The sequence below is a fragment of the Triturus cristatus genome, chromosome 12 (assembly GCF_964204655.1).
Source record: "Triturus cristatus chromosome 12, aTriCri1.1, whole genome shotgun sequence".
In the NCBI taxonomy this organism is placed as follows: domain Eukaryota; kingdom Metazoa; phylum Chordata; class Amphibia; order Caudata; family Salamandridae; genus Triturus; species Triturus cristatus.
The window spans coordinates 120,891,547-120,908,929 of NC_140595.1; the positions used below are offsets into that span (position 1 = coordinate 120,891,547).

Genomic DNA, 17,383 nt, shown 5'->3' on the forward strand with positions numbered 1-17,383 from the left:
AGGCCTGGCCCACCCGGCCCCCTGCTAGAACCGGGCCTGTTCATAAGGCCTGAAATGCCCACATAAACGCCCCACACAAATAGGAAGGTCTCACATAAGCAAACTGAAAACTTAGCAGCTATCTATCCGAGACATCTGGCCTGCTTTCACTGCGACTGACCCAACCATGTGCACCTGCCTTCGACTGACCCAACCATGTGCACCGGTCTTTCCTGCTTTGCATCGTCCTGATAACTTCCTTTGAACAGCTAGCAGGACTCCAGGGTGTGGTGCAGGCAGAGCAACACGGCAGTGCGTCGCTGGCAGGGGAAGGGCCCTCCTTGACAGCCCTTCGTAGGCGATCTTGACGCCATTATATCGCCTTATATTTATTCCGACTAAGGAAAGCGACTGCTGCCCCCTCACCGGCGCTTTCCTAGCGTCCTGATTGCGTTTCTCCCGCGTCCGCCTTCCCGGCAGGGCTCGGATCTAAACTTCGAGCTGCAGGCAGGCTGTGTTGCGCCTGCGCACTGGAGATTCTTCCCCCAGTACTCGGGGTAACGTCTCTCGCTGGGATGGAGTGTTCCACCTGGTCAGCACTGCTCCTGGGCGGAGCCGTCCTCCTGCTGCTACTGGAGATCCGGAGGCTGTGGTATCCCACGCACCGGCGACCCCCAGGGCCTGCCCCGCTGCCGTTCCTGGGAAACCTGCTCCAGCTGAACCAGAGTGACCCCGTGAAGGACTTTGCAAAGGCAAGTAAACACATGCGCACTTTAAACTGGTAAAGCTGATCGGCGGGCTAGTGCACCGGCTGCAGATGTCTTGTACTTGTGTAACCTACAGGCAACAGGTTTTAATCCTGGAGGGACAGTAACGAGTAAATTTATATAGTAAAAGCAGTGTTGGTGGGTAATAACTCGTTATTTAGAAACCAGTGGTTAACCGCATTGAGTTTTACTGCGACACTTCAAAGCTATTAAACCAACTTGATTCAGTTAGTACAGACTGTCCTCTCTAGATAAAATCATATTGCGTAGTCGGGCTAGGGCTGGCCAGCGCACATCGCATTCTGGTAGTTGTAGTTTAGTCAGTGCACATCGCGGTGCATTCTGGTAGTTGTAGTTTCACTTGACCAATCCCTAAGTTAATGCCTTCAAGCACCAGAATGAAGTGGAAACTAGGTCGGCATAGTGACGGCTCTGAATAATATAACTGTTAACGTTTGGTAAATAAGTTGATCTTGTTAGAAATGGGATTTCGGGTTGGCTAAGGCTTGTGCCAAAGCCAGGCAGAAACCACCACTCTAGTCAGGGCAAGGGAGTTACATGCTGCAGATTACCCCTGCTCACCCCATTGGTCGCTTTGCACGAGCAGTCAGGCTTATCCCATAGGCAATGTGTAAAGCGTTTGTGTAACACACACACACACCAGCAACACACTAGGCCCACTACAAAAGTAACTCCACACAAGGTTATATCAAAAATAGCCTTTGTATTAGAAACATAATCACACATTTACACTGTGCCAACTGGCACTAGGCAATATTCACAGGGGATTATATACAGGACCAGGCCAATCAGGCCACGGTCAGAACCATCAGAATAGGTAAGTAAATGCAAAAACAACCAGTAACCACTGGTACAATAATGACCTAAGCATTATCACATTAGCATTAGACACCATCCTAAAATATCATAGCATGACATTAGGCAATAAATCACATTAGGCCCAAACCTCATTAGCATAAACACATTAGGTATCTGGCCTCACCAGCATAAACACATTATGCATAAACCTCCTAAGCATACACACAGTATGCAATCACTGTAGGCATGAACATATTATGGATCTATCACAGTCGGTATATAAACCCCATTAGGCATCAAATTAGGCCTGGCGCCCTACCAACACTGTGGCACCCACCATGACCCCAGGGCAACTGGCCTTCCACTAGGGCTTAAATGCCCTCTGTCCCAAAGTGTCAGGGCTAGGGCTGCCAATGCAGCAACATCAAAAGTGCGCAGTTGCGCTGACCTAAACGTTGCAGCTGCCGCTAATTACGGTGCAGCTGTGCAGAAAGCTGTAGGCACTGGCACTCACTGTGCCCTCTGGAGCCCCCACTGGGACTCTCGAAGACAAATGTGGCCAACGTTTCAGTTGCCTGCTGCGGTGGCGCAACTGAGGGAACAAAAAGGTGGGCACTGGCATTTCTGTGGCCTCTGGGCCATACAAGACAAATGTGGCCCAAGGAAAAATGGCCCAGGCACCCCGGGGCCTACTGAGCCCCCACTGGGGCCCTGAAACCAATGTGCCCCAACGTTGTAGCTACCGCTAATTGCGGTGCAGCTGTGGCAGAAACCAGAGGCACGGGCACTTCTGTGCCCTATGGCGACCCCAGGGGGAGGGCACCGACAATGTGCCCCTGACACACCCCCTTTTTCCTGGTTAAAGGTAAAAGTGCCCCCAAGCCCCACTCCAGGATTTTGCAAATCAAATGGCCCCCAGCCCCATTTCCTTGGGGCTCCGTGCAGGCAAATCCCAAAGGGGTGCCACCGGAGGCACCAACATTACTTTAAGTGAAGCCTCCGCTCCTCTGGCTGGCGGTCACTCTGCTCTTCACCCGGTCCCTCTCCTGGGACCGGGACTTCGGCAAGGAGCCTGCGAGGCTCCGGACGTCCATGGGCTCTTCTCCTTCATCGGCTGTATGGGGAGACTCCGGTCGAGCCCCTCCTCCTGCCGTCAAACTCTGGCGGGTTCTGGGTGCTGGTGAGCCGGGGTTCTGGGTGCTGGTGAGCCGGCGCAAGGCTCCGTTCCTGGTGATGCAGGCCCGTGGGGCCTCCTCTCCTCCACATGGGGAGGCCCCGCCCACAACCAGGCGAGGCGACTGACTTCCTGACCGTCTGGATTCTTTCCTGGGTCGCTGCTCATGAAGCGGCGGCCCTTCAGCAGCACGCAAATGTGGGGTGGGCACCCCCCTTAGAACGAAGCTCAATTGAAGGGGTGGGCACCCGTTTTCAAATAAAACGCAGATGCGGGGTGGGCACCCGCCGTCAAAAACACTCACAAAGCGGGGTGGGCACCTGCTGAAAAGGGCACCACAATGCGGGGTGGGCTCCCGCCGAAAATATCCATAAAGCGGGGTAGGCTCCCGCTCTCCTTAACAAAGCGTTGGGCGGGCTCCTGCTTTACCAGCATAGCACGGGGGGAGCCCCACATGTTGGGATTCCCTTGCAGCCTCACGCTGCCGACGCCAGCTCTCCTCTGATGGCAATTTAAATATAGTGCGCACGAGGCGCTAGATGTCCTAGAAGTCATTAAGGTTCATGGGGCATAGCTGGGCCCGGGGAGGCCAGCACACGGGGCCCTCCAGCAGGGAGGCAAACCCCCATGGCGGTTCCTCCTGGGTCACAGCAGCAGCAAGCCCCCAACACGTCCAGGAACAGCACCCTCCAACATGGACTCACAGCCCCTACATTTATACAACCATTCTCTTTGTTCTGCAGAGCACAGGGCTTGGGGGGACCAGCTAGAACTGGTTCTGGAGCATTCTGTGTACAGTGCTCACGCCCTTGTTTGGGAGATGGGGGCTCAGCCATCAGACACACCACAGGGGGGCGGAGCCAGCATTGACCTAGGCAGGCACAATCCTATTCGGGGCCAGGGGACTCCTCCCACCACTCCAAATGCAGATGTCCCATTCAGTCTAGTGCTGACTCATCCTGCCCCTCCTGGAGCCACACACACCTCACCAGCCCCTGTCACTCAAAAGCCAGACATGCAATTCACATCAGGCAGGCACATAGCACACAGAAATGCCAACTTCTAAAAATGGCATTTCTAAAATAGTTGTAATAAATCTGCGCGCACCGTTGTGTAGCATTTATTATTACTATTCCAAACTTACCAAACTTGACCACGCTGCGCCTCTCATATCAGGAATTACCACAGAAACACTTATCAGGGAAAACCCAATGCATTCCTATGGGAGGAATGGCTGTTTGTCACTACCAGGACATGTCACACACTTAAGGTACATGTCCTATCTTTTACCTACAATGCATCCTGCCCATAGGGCTAGCTAGGGCCTACTTTAGGGGTGACTGACATGTAGTAAAAGGGGGGTCACGGACATGGCACACACTTTAGGTGCCATGTCACAGCGGCAGTGACACTGCGCGCACAGGCCCTGCAATGGCAGAGGCCTGGGATAGGTTTGAAAGGCTACTTTGGTGGGTGGGGCAATCAGTGCTACAAGCCCACCAGTAGCATTTAATTTACCAGCCCTGTGTATTTGAGATACCACTTTACAAGTAACTGACAGGTAAATTAAATAGGCCCAAACAGGTGTAGACCAATCTTACCATGTTTAACACAGAGGACTGCAGTGCTAAAGTGCCCAGAGTCCTAAAACCACCAACACCATGCTAGGAGAAAGGCAAAAAGTTTAGGGATGACCCTGCAAAAAGGGCCAAGTCCAACAGGTCCCAATCTGCATATTGGTCACAGCCACTTGTAGGTAAGTTATTTATCCGGTAGCATGTGAAAGTAAAGACGAGCCTCACAGACTCCAAGAATAAATATTTGAACATATATGCTGCCCAAAAAAGTATCTGTCTGCAAAATTGTACTTACCCTCAGAGTAGCTTTCTTAGTATATTCATATTTTTCAGGGACCTGTTGGGATGGACAGGCGGAATTAACTAAAATGTTTGCATGGACAATTGGGTCAACTGCGGTGCTTTTCGGTTAGATTTATGCTAACACTTGTGCCCCTACAAGTGTTTTTTAATCAAGGAAGTAAACTCTAGATCTAACTGTAGGTGTTACAATGAGGGAGAATCTTTGATGTAGTATGTGCGGACGTTCTTGTATCAACTTTTGGCATACACATGGCTTTCTAATCAGAGTACCTCTCTCATTAGAGTTTGACAGCATGGCTCTTACCCTTGAACTCAATCATCCGTCACCTCTTCTAATTATGTTAGGATAAGACACAATGAATGGATGCGGCATGTTCTTGTTGTACACAATATGAACCACACCCACAATATGATTTGCAGTGTTTTTCCACCTGTGCAACGAGTGCAGTGGCTGAATAACAAAAAGTATGCATGGTTTATGTCCTGTTATAGAGAGGTTGCAGATGAGCCCAGCTCAGTTGTGCCTCTCATTCCCCTGATCCAAAACAGTGGGGATCATATGTTTTATGTCCTTCTGAAATATCTACATTCATTGTGAAAGGTTGGCCCAAGGAAAAGGGATTAGATGTAAACCTTAAACCTTAGTGTAAGGTACATAATTAGTTGTCAATAGATGGTAAAGTTGTTTTTAGAAATTACATTTTGTTGGTCCTTCTTCAATTAAGACCCGTCTCATTGCTTTGGCCGATGAAGGACTTCTTGACTTCACTGGTACTAAAGAAAAGCTGATAATGTGTTATTGGTGGTCGGCTATGGGCTATGATTTAGAAATGTTTGTTCAAGAATGTCAGTTGTGTAGAGAAGAGGATACAATTTGAAATACCTTTGTTATTCCCCTGTTCCACTCTAAATGGGACCTTGGCAAAAGGTAGGGGTCAATTTAATGGGATCCATGTATAAGTTACCTGAAACCGTGCGCTATGCTGTTGTTTTAGTAGATTTTTACAGCAGATTGAATTTTTTTACCTTCCCACCTCTGGCAATGTTCTTGAATTCCTAAAAAAGGTTTTCCAGGTAAGGGTTTCCCTTAGAAATAGTAAGTGATAAATAGTTCCCAATTCATCGTTGTAGAAATATCCAAATTTCTTTGTTCATGTGGAATTACTCACTACAAGCATCCTTTTATGATTCCCAAAGTAACAACCAAGTTGAGAGGACCAACTGCGTTTTCAAAGAGAACATGCAACTGGCCCTATGGGGTAACTTAACTGTCTGCCTCCGGGCTTAGCCTATCACACCACGTAATGAAAGGCAGACTTGCATCAACCCAGCTCCAGCCCCATTGGTTAAAAAAAGATTCAAGGGGTTCCCATCGATGTTACCACGCATGTTTGGTCTGATGTGACTGTGAGAGAGAGTTGAAAGGTACCAAACTAAGATAAAGTTCTATTATGGACTAAGAAAATTTGCTACTCCCAGTAAAATATCTTTTGGGGATTTTGTAAGGATTAGATGCCCCTACAACAATTTCAGTGGTGACAAGTTTAAGAAACCGATGAAGGTGATCAGAACTTCCGTTTCTGACACACTGCTCAGCAATGGGGGTTGGTGGAATGTGCCACATGCCATGAAGGTTAATCCTGATCATCAGACATCGTTGAAACATTCCTCGACCATTATCTTGATGCTTATAAGGGACAATTTCAGGGAGACTGGCCCATCTTCTGGTGCCATTACTCTGTCGCCACTGGCCGAGACATGGCCTCATAATTGGTCAAGTGATTCTGTTGATGCATGTGTGCCAATCTCAAGAGGATAGATGGTGATGATGCCTTCACATAATGTCGGAATGCTTCTCCGATTAAGTGACTATTCGTTGGACTGATTTTTCCCGACGGAATGGAGAAGATGAAGGGCTGGCTTATAGTCAGATGATAATGCTAGTCTAGTCATATAGTGGATTGTACATTGCCAGTATGTTCATTTCCTTGTTGTCTTTCTTTGGCCTGCCTTTAGTTTCCTTCCTCATGTGTCTGTGCGCGTGAGCGCCTCTTACGTCATTTTAGTTTAGTTACAATAACCACAATAAAAGGGTGTGCTCCTTACTTTGTGCAAGGATGTGGAATTCCCATAGCACATCGCCCAGGACATATTGTTTGGGGTCAAGGACAACACGTTTTCATGTGTATTTTGTCCTTGGGACAAGTAGGCCCAACCACCTACAGCACAAAACCTTTGGCTGCCAGTTTGCAGTACTACATTGTGGATCAGGTAAGGGCACTGTTTGCAGTTAAGGTAATATTTTTGCCCATATGTTATTGTTGTTCAAACTTGTATTTATTGTTCATTAATTGAAAAGCTTCATTATTAGGGTGAGCGCTCGAAATAAATGTCGGAAGCTCCGACTGCACTACTGACAGTGGTTCTATTATAAAAATATGTACACAGGTTTTCAAAGTTTAGCAATATGAGTCTTTGTATAATGCTCCCATAATTCTTTCTGATTTGATGCAAATATTTGTAGAAGCTTGAAAGCAAGATTGATGATTCTTTGCTTTCAAAATAAAATGTTCAGAAAATAATTAAAGCAGAAAAAAAACATATAGCTAAACTACTGTAAAATTTCAGGTACCATTTCTTTGCAGCATCATTTAGTAAAATGTGTTGATGCATGCTAGTATTTCCTAAAAATATTCACATTGGTAAATCAGTGTAACTAGTTTCAATACGATTATGAAAAACAAAAAATAAACAAGCATTGGAAAAGCCAGTAGGTCTGAAATTGGTGGTCAGCTTTTTAGTTGTCAATGTGTGGAACTTCTTTTGGCATGGTTTTTGTAAAACCTTATTGGTGTGGGAGCTCTAGGGCCTTCACCATTATAACCAACATTGGCATAAGCAAAAATAGTTTTCTATTCTCAAAAAGCTCACACACGCTCCACAGTAGCTACTGGCACTGAACAAAACAACTTTGTGTGTCGATAAGCTCCTTGTGAAAGACCAGAATGCTGTCGCTCACAGTGAAGCCTGCTGATACAGAGAGAGAGACAGACTTCTAATAAACACAAAAGGTCACGGTCAAAGCCAGACCAAATTAGGGGCCCAATTATTAAAGAAAGTCTCAAAAGTGCACCCATGGTATAAGTCTTTGCAATAAGTGCAGCAATACGGCTTACGTGAATTGCCAAGATTTTACAGAAGTAGGACTAGAAACAGTACTCCTAGAAAATATTGGTGAACTGCATTTTAGCATGAGCAAATCTGCTTGTGTAGATTTGCTCATGCGAGAATCTGAGTATTTTGAAGTTCACTTTCCATCCACCAACCACTGTTTTTCCCTACTCTGAATGAAGGTTTACGTCTGCCATTGTCAGGAGTATAGTCCCAACATTTTTCAGTATAGGAAAAGATTAGAGTCGTTGAAAACCCTTAAAACTTGCAAATTAGTAGGTTTGCACAGACTCAAAAGGGCATTCTAACCCTGTAACTATTGCCTACCACTACCTTCAGCCCCAGTATGTAGATCTACAGAAACGTGGCAACATAAGGGGATTGTATTTATTCAAACACTACTATGGTATGAGCCCTGGCATAATCAAGGAGGCTATATCAGACCTCTTATATAATGAGATTGCTGCCATAATGTGTTGCCGCACTACATGGCACCAAAGGGGCAAGTGGATTTTGTTACAGGACAAGTAGATTTATGAAGCAACCTGCCCCATGGACAAGTAGATATTTTATTAAGTTCCACACCCCTGTTTGTGTCTGTGTTGTTACAACAGATAATCAAACAAATGGTATAGCCCAAGACTCGGAGCTAAGTAGCTTTTGATTAGGAAATTAGTATGTAAATGGAGATAAAGCAACTATGAACAGTCCTGGTAATATGCCTAAAGCATAACCCAGTCAATATAAAGCACTATTATGTGCAACTAAAGCCGCTTTTATTCCTGGAAAAAAATGTATCATTCTCCTGTGAGCTTATTTCTGTGGTCTTGTCAATCATGTTGCTGGAATGTTGTTCCTCAGACAGTGTCTGCTCCCAAGCTCTTTGTGACAAGCTGGCCACCTCTTTCTAAGATTAAGTCAATCCCATGTATGAAGGCATAGTCTAATTTTCCCTGAAAGTATGGTCTGTTCCCTTATCCTGCTACTAATGGTTCACTTAAGGAACAGTTTTGCAAGAGGTGCCACTGGATGATGTTTGGAAATTTCTCATTAATCTCAAGTTCCCTGGATGACCCATATCCAGTTCCCATAATTTAGTCATTAGTGCCTGGCCTTCTGCTAATACTATCCCATGTTATCAATTACTCTTTTAGTAAAATAACGGTTTCCAACAAATGCAAGAAGGGGGTTGTAATTCCTCTGCCAAAGAAATCAGATCTGGATCCCAGTGACCCTAAAAGTATAGGCCTATTATGTACCAGTTGTCTCTGAAACCATGGAACAGAATCTAGCTGAATAGCAATATTTCATTATTTATTGTATCAATACACTTGGTCGATCAAAGGAGGGCTTCCAATTGAGACACAATACCAAGTCAGTGTTGGTCGCGATGCTTGATACATTTCAATCCATTCCAAATCAGACTCCTTGCTTTCCTGGTGCTTTTCAACCTGTCAGCTGCCTTCAATACAGTTTATCATTCCATCTTGTTGGATTGCCCGAGAGGTGTGTGACTGGCGTCTACGGCCACTGATTGACGGGCCAGACGCAAGTTGTGTTGCTGTCTCTGTTCCGGTCAGCAGAATTTAATATTGACTATCTTCCATCATGTTCATTATTTATGTGCAACCTTTTTGGGGCACTGATCCATAGCTCCAGGTTTAAAACCTTGTCCTAGGTCCATGACACCCAACTGCAGCCAATCCTCCCTCCCTCCCTCCCAGGACCTTGATGACAGACTGAGAAACCGTTTCTTTAAATAGTGCATTCTAGGATGTCAGATTATCTCTCAAAATGAGTGGCAGTAAGATTGTTAGAGATCTGTCTTTCTGGTCCAAAAGACTGTGCTCTTCCTGCAACTCCCAACCTTACATGCCACATATCTAGGGGTTTGATTTAATTAAAATGTACATTTTGACATCCATCCAATTTCAGAAAATCTGAACATTTTACTTCCTTCTTGTAATGACCTGGTTCTTGGAGCACTGGGCATTCGGAGCTTACTGGGCTCCGGTGCATCTTATGGACTCATTTACAATTGGTGTCCTGGTACCACTGTACTCTGGCCACAAAACTATATTACTGAGTACTTCTCTCAAGCACTCCACTCTCTCAGGGTAGCGTGGCAGCAGGTGGAAGCTTCCTCAAGGAGTCAAGGCTGGTCACACACCTCAAAGTACAGTTTGCCCACTAATATGAACTATTAAAATCAATGTCAGTTACTTCTTAACTTTATAAAGGAAAGCACTTTAATAAACACAAGAAAAATATTCCACACATAAAACTTAGATTCGCATTGAAGACCAGCAGTTGCGACGACCCTCTGGGCCAGAATTCTGATGCCTAACAGTGTTATAGCACCAAGATATTAAGCACTATAAGACCAGTTAACATTGGAATACATAGTCGGTGTTGCACATGCTTACTCTTCAAAGCTAAAGCAATAAATAGCACTGATGTTTGGCTTCAGTAGTTGATATGAACCCAAATGTTCTGGTCTGCACTCTCTCCACCCACCAAAAGCAAGAGAATTCCCACTCTCCCTTGGAGAGGACACTGCTCTCACGGGGTCAGGTGTTTGATGATTGGTGGTAAGTGTCTAGGCACAACAACTGGAATCCTACCAGTCCAGAAGCCACTGTGTTAAGTAATAATCCAGTCGTCAAAAGTTGAGTAGAAACGTAGTTTATTAGAGAAAATGCAGCACCACAGGAAAGCATCCAACTCCGTCAATGGTAAGCTTCAACTGCCCACCAGAGAAGCGACGCGGACCCAAGACTCCAGAATAGAGTTAAAATGAAGGGCCCGTGCTCAGAACATAAGACACATAAAAAAAATAAAAAGCTTATTTTAAAATGCCACAAGTAAAAGCATAAGTAAACATCCACAGAGTGCAAAGACGGAGAGTAATCCTTGGAGAAGTCCTCAGGCTGAGCAGTAAACACAGTAAATCCAGCCGCAACAACGTGAGGAATTAAATCCCTCCCTAAAAAATCCAATAAAACGATATGCACATGTAGGTTCGTATGGTGGTGCTGCCGAATCCACGATCATCGCCAAGCTTAAGTAATAATCCAGTAGTCAAGAATGGGTAGAAACGTAGTTTATTAGAGCAAATGCAGCACCACAGGAAAGCATCCCACTCCGTCAATGGTAAGCTTCAACTGCCCACCAGAGATGCTGCTCGGACCCAAGACTGTAGACTAGAGTTAGAATGAAGGTCCCGTGCTCAGAACATAATAACATCATACACAACACACTGGTCTAGCTATAGGAGGGTAGTTGCTGGTCAAGATGCCAGTACAAGATGACTTGTCAGAAGGGGGCAGGAGCCTGGACCTCAGAGCCCACTTGCCTCTGTCCTGAGTTTCTAGTGGCAGGCCACCCAAAGGGAAGGTGCTACTGATGCATGGCGAGAAAGGGCAACATCTGGAGACTGTGTAAGTCCTGAGTCTGTGGGCAGGGGTTCAAATGGTATATTCTTCAATATGGCATTACGATCCTGCCACAGACTGTAACTGGAAGGCCGCCAAAGGCTCCTAAACACATTGGAGGGGTCAAGGACAAAGCAGTTTCACCTTAATTGAATATAAGGAACTTCCCTCTGTGTGTGTGTGTGTGTGTGTGTGTGTGTGTGTGCAGCAGTTTTCTTTACCTCAAGCAGCTGCTGAGCCTCCTTGGCTTCGGAGTGGTTGTTTTGCCACAGGCAACTCTCACGGGTCCTTACAGATAGCTGGTTTTCTGGTTTTTGTGCTGGGCTTCTGTGAATTCCTTCTCCATACCTCAGAGTGGCAAATTCATTTCCACAGGCCCATCCGTCACAGAAACATCTTCTCAAACTCAGTCCATATTCCCAAGTGTGGTATGGTGCATGTCAATCCACAGTGGATTCCACACCAAGATGTCTACTTCCCTAATCACCCTGGTGAGTAGCACCTCTCAGGAAACAAGTGAAATGTTGAAAGACCCACTAGCCATCAATGCCCTGCTTTCACCATTTTGTGAGTGACAAGCTGATCAAATCATCTGTGTACTACTTGTGAATGTCTGCTTCACCTCAAATCATTTATGCATGTTTTCCTGAATGTCACTGCATGGGGGAGGATGTGCTGTCCTCTGCCTATGTCTATGGTACCTGTACCCACTATACCCATGATGGAATGTTAATCCGCTTCAGACAACGGGTCCCTGGCTCAGAAGATTACCAACAACAAAGTGAGGGTCAGCAGGAAGTCTGAGCTAAAGGCAGATAAGGTGTATTTTCACCCCAGCCTGCTGAGCTCCTGCACGGCATGGGGAGGGTCACAGTGGAGCTGGAATGTCCAGTTGAAGAGATACCAGCTCTGTTTCCACTTCAAAACAATGGCTCACTAATCCATTCTCACTGGTGAACACATTCAGTCTCAACACACATCCCAGACATAGGAGGCCAGCAGACCCCAGGCAAGAGAGGCTGCACAGGAGGGAGCTGGGGCTAGTAGTACCTTTGACTATAGGTTAATGCTGCTGCCACTGTCCTACTACAGCCTGAGTAGATAACACAGTAGCTACTCTGTAAAAGCGGATGCACTTTGCATGTCTCTTCAACCTCAGCACTAATCTCTGTGATCACTAGCATGTAAACCGAGAGACCCCCTAGTGAACACATGTGATTGTCGTATTACTGAGGTAAATTCCAAAAACTAAAGCAACCATCTAGTGACTTGCTAGAAGATCAACACAAGGCAGGGAAGCAGGCTTTTCAAAGCCATTTAGAACACACTTCTTGCAAACTTTAGGGAAAATCCTTCCCTTTTTTGCCTAAAGTAAAATGATCCTAGGCCATAGGATTGCTGATTCTATCCCACTGGGACTGTGGGAACAACATTTAAATTGTACTCCCCAGAAAACAACAAAGGAAATTAGTGTCTTCAAATCACAGCGGTCCACTTGGTACACGACCTATGTAAGTATAAACATGTCTCCGAAGCTCGTCTGTCGCTACATTTAATACTGATTATGCAAAGGGTCCATCACATGGTGCAGTGTTTCGGACTTGGCCAAAGTGTCTTTCGTTCTAGCTGTCCAGTTTGCCCCGTCCTGCACAATACCATCTGGATCTTACTCTCCTCTGAAGATCCTTCGGTCAAGAAAGTATAATGCGATGGAAGAGCCTTCACAGTATTGAGGGCAAACTCTAGAATGCTCTTCACTATCACTTGCATGTAACATTGGAGCATGATGTCTTTTGTGTAGCATTGAAGTTTTTTTTGTGAGCTTATATACTGTACTTTCTCTGGTGTCTTTTGTTTTTGTCTGCTTTTGTCGGGTCCTTGGTAACAGGTTAGTTGTCTTTTAGCTTTTATTTATTTATTTTTTCTGCAATTATGCGTACTGTGACGTGCACTTCAGAATAAATAAATTAACAGAAACAACTTGACAGCTATTATAAACACATGGGTTAATACTAATATAGCAACACATAGAACTATGACCTTTCTGGAGTATTGGGAGAGGAAATTTACTTAGAAACTTTCAGCTAAACTTGGATTGTTGTTGGTTATGTCTGTTTTTCAGATTCATCAAAAATATGGTGACATGTGCACCATCTTTTTGGGTCGCACCCCTGTTGTGGTACTCAACGGTTACCAGGTGGTCAAGGAGGCCTTGGTACAATCTGCTGTGGAGTTCGCAGGCCGACCAGTTATACCCATTCTGGACTGGATTCTTCATGGTCGAGGTGCGTTCTAAACCTCTATTATCTCTTATATTAAAGAGCAATGTTGAACTAACACACCTTCCTGCTGGATTCTCTCCAGCTCTGTATTATTTATTATGAAAGCCCATTTACTCCAGTGTCACCAGTTTAGCATCCTTTACTACCTGTGTGATACTGGGAACCACTGCACCCCCTGTGCATTACATGGACCGCACAAATCATGCAGAGATTGACACAATGTACTTTGTCGATCTTAACCTAACCAAGGACTAAATAATGGAATTACGGAAAAAAAGGTATACCAGTATTGCACAATGCATATTTATTTCGTCCATGTCATACTGTTAATGTTGCTGTCTCACCAGAAGGCACTTTTGGCATAATACCCTAAAAAGAAATGACAATGTTGTGCTTCTTCTGAAGTCAGAGGGCCACTTGAAATAAGGGGAAAGTGTGATATACAGATGGAGTTTTATGAATACATAAACAAAAGTTTCTTTTACAAAGAAGGTTTACTATTTCAATCATGTTTGTTACATTTAAAAATCATAGTTTTTTTTTCCTTTTTATATCAAAATCCTCGATAAGTCTATCAGTTTTAAATATTAACACCCCCTGGTCAAAGATCTCAACACTTTACCTGAATAAAGCATTCAAGAGTAGGGAAGGTATCAGTCAAGTTTTGTAAAGTGTTGAGGAGTTCACAGTAATCTATGCATAAAGATTTTAAGAACCTTTAATAAATCTCAGCTAGAAATAACCTTTCTGATGTTGCAATCTGTAGTTTAGACGGCATATTTGGGGGCACATCTGCAATAACTCAGAAAATATAACAACTGTGGTATTGCAATTTTCCAGTGAGACACTTATGGTCACACATGATAGTCCCAGTCACTGAAGTAAAAACCTAAAGCAACTTTCTAGTGACTTGATAGCTGTAAGGACCAAGTTATTTGTCAAATGTGCAAAAAAATTAGAGTAGTATGAACATGCTAATTTGGTCTCAGATTATGTACTATTCCATTTCTCAATGTCATTCAAGCATTACTGAAGCAATATTTAGCACTTTATAACATGTCTTTGGTACACAGAAAAAATACTCTGTTTAACTAGAGTATACCATGGCAGTATTGCACCACTCTGCAGTCAAATCATAGCCTGTAGGAATAATATTTGGTAATGTTCTACTCCGCCTCGCAATGTACAAAGAAAATGGATGATTGCGTTGTAAAACTCTCAGCATTCCAAAAGTTACAGTTTAATCTAGTGTTCTGCGTCCTCAAACATCACTAGTATGAGATGTTAATGGATGAAAATTAACTTACGCTTCCTTGTCCTTCATTGTGCCATCAAAGTCATTCAAGTAACTGATCATGTAAAATTCCAGGGTAGTGCTCTTCGGTCTTGGTTTGTGACTGGTCTGGTGATTGTGTTCAATGTAAAGAAAATTCATTGATTTACAGTATTATTAATATACTTTCTTGGTTGTTTTGTTTAACATCAAGATGTTGCCTATCTGGTACTACAGTAATCCTGTGTTAAATTTGGCTCGAGAATGACACTCTAATACAAGGAAAATACAATTTTCTCTCAACATTATGGAAAGTACAATTTTAAGTCTATCCTAGAACTAAAACCACTTCAGTTTCTTCTTAATTTCCTGATTCCAGACACCTGACTTTGAAATCTGGATTGCTTCTGAAAATATCATTTGGTTTTTTCTCAACTAGGATCTCCTATTTTTTGGATAATTTCATAAAACCAGGTGTACAATTGTCATTTATCTTGACATCCTTAATATAAAAAAAGGCCACGCTAGAGAAGAAATTGAACTAGTGGTAATGCTGGCTTTAAAGACAATAAAGTGCAAACATCCAGGCCAGTACTCGGATCAGAAATATAACTTTGTATTTGCACCTTGAATCAAAATACAAATCAGGCTACTGTATAACTTACACAACTCTGGAGCCTATTTTATTGTGGCTATGTTATGAGTATCGTTGCAGAACATTCTTTGATTTCTTCCCCCCCCCCATATGTTTGACAACATATTTTTAAATTATTTATGATGAAACCCACATGGCTTTTCTCTTGTATTTTGTCATATGGGTAGGAGGAGGAAGAGCTTAATTACTATCGCATACCACTAGATCATCCCAATGGATGCGGTCATTGGTTCTTTTCTTGTGAGATTTCAGACTCCTAATCTATGTCAATTTTCACCTCAACAAAATGAGCTCCTAATAGTTTCTTCATATTAAGAATGTTGTATTGAGCTGATTTAATCTACAATTATTTTATGCAAAATTAAAGTGCATTTGACCCCTCTGTTTTGTGCTTGCATTACTTCCTAGTGTGACTTCCTCATCCCAGTCCTGACAAACAGGTATCCCTTCCCACAGTAGACCGGATTTCCCTAGCCTATCCCTTTCAAAATTGAAAAAAACACATCTCCCTGGTATGTAGGTAAAGACCCTTCTCTTCTTGCTTGCCATATGAAGGGATCAGGAGCAGCAGACTTTGTTTTTTCTGTCTCGCAAACTTGATAGACAATGTTGATCCTAACTTTTACAGTTAAGATTTTTGCTCCTTTTTTCATGTGTGCTGTATGATTTACTGGGCCCCAATACTTAACAGACAGGAATTTCAAGAATTATTTTACCACTCTCTTGGTCCTCCGATGGACCTTGCTGGATGCCAAGAGGAATTGGATATAAAGGGTCCTAACAGTCATCCGATAAGGACCAGGAATTGGACAACTGAATTGCAAAGTTGATATCAAGCTCATGTAGATTACTCTCAAGACAATAAAGGTAAAGAATTATCACTGCAAGCCCAAATTTCCTGAAGAAATGTAGTCGAGCAAAATCATACATACCAAAAGTTCAGCTAAAACTATGCAGAATGATAACATTAGAAAATGGATGCTCTGAGATCTCTCTAATAGGATCTCCCTTAGTCATTAGTAAACCAAAATTGGAAATGCACACTCACTTATATAAAGATAAATCATGACCGCTGAATCAAAGTAGAATATTTAGTTTAATTTATCAAAATTTAGAAACATAAGTGTATCAATAGACTGCATAGGGTAATAAGACAAATAAAGAAAGGTTAAAAATAAGTACCAAAAGCTCAAGAGTTCATCAAAGGGACAATTGTGCCAGTTCAAGTAGGAAGGGACCACACGCGTATATAGCATATGCACCAGTTTGAGAAAGAAGCCAGATGAGTCCACATCAGGCAAGTTAATTTGCCAGGAAATCTCTGCAAATCTCCATTAGCAGTTTGTAATCAGCAGGATATGCAGAAGATCAAATCATCCGTCACAATTTTAATAACATAGAGAGAGAGAGAGCTATCCGTTAGGTCAGACAATGTTATATTCTTAGCATTTCCGGGGGTGACACCTCCTGGAGTCACCCCATCTGGTCAGACCACTAAGTCCATTGGTCAGTTCATATGGAGTGTTTGTCAGGTGACATAAAGAAGCACAAGTTGCAGAGAAATTGGTGGGACAATTGTGCAGTCCTTAAGCCATCCAGTATTTGAAACGTTAGAACAATGCTCCTTTACGTAGAACATAGGAGAAAGTTCAAAGAGTACAGTTTCCCAAGCAGATGTCCTGGAATGGTAACCTATTTGTATCAACATCTTTTGTTCAATACATGTGAACTCAGTAAGGAAATACACTGTTGCACATAATTTGTTATACTGAAGACATCTCTCACAGACAGTGAGCTTAGCAAGGCAGAACACTTTGTGAATGTATTAAGGCGTATATTAATTTAGACTAACATAACGCAGTATATAGAATTTTATAAGCACACATTCATAAAACAACAAAGATGTCATTTTGTTTTGTATAACTTCTGATGCACTTAGAAACACTTAG

The 17,383-nt window shown here is 43.5% G+C and overlaps 1 protein-coding gene across 2 annotated transcripts in view; it reads left to right on the top strand.

Moving 5' to 3' along the window:
* Positions 1–253: 253 nt before the first annotated feature.
* Positions 254–17,383, top strand: part of LOC146772836 (cytochrome P450 2B4-like) — a 209,199-nt gene continuing 192,069 nt past the window's right edge. Inside the window, exons 1-2 of one of the 2 annotated variants that reach the window (XM_085636946.1) lie at positions 254–731; positions 13,347–13,509. In XM_085636946.1, the coding sequence (XP_085493072.1) occupies positions 555–731; positions 13,347–13,509 (340 nt within the window). In that variant the 5' untranslated portion in view covers positions 254–554. The remainder of the gene's footprint in view (positions 732–13,346; positions 13,510–17,383) is intronic. The other variant, XM_085636947.1, reaches the window with a different exon arrangement.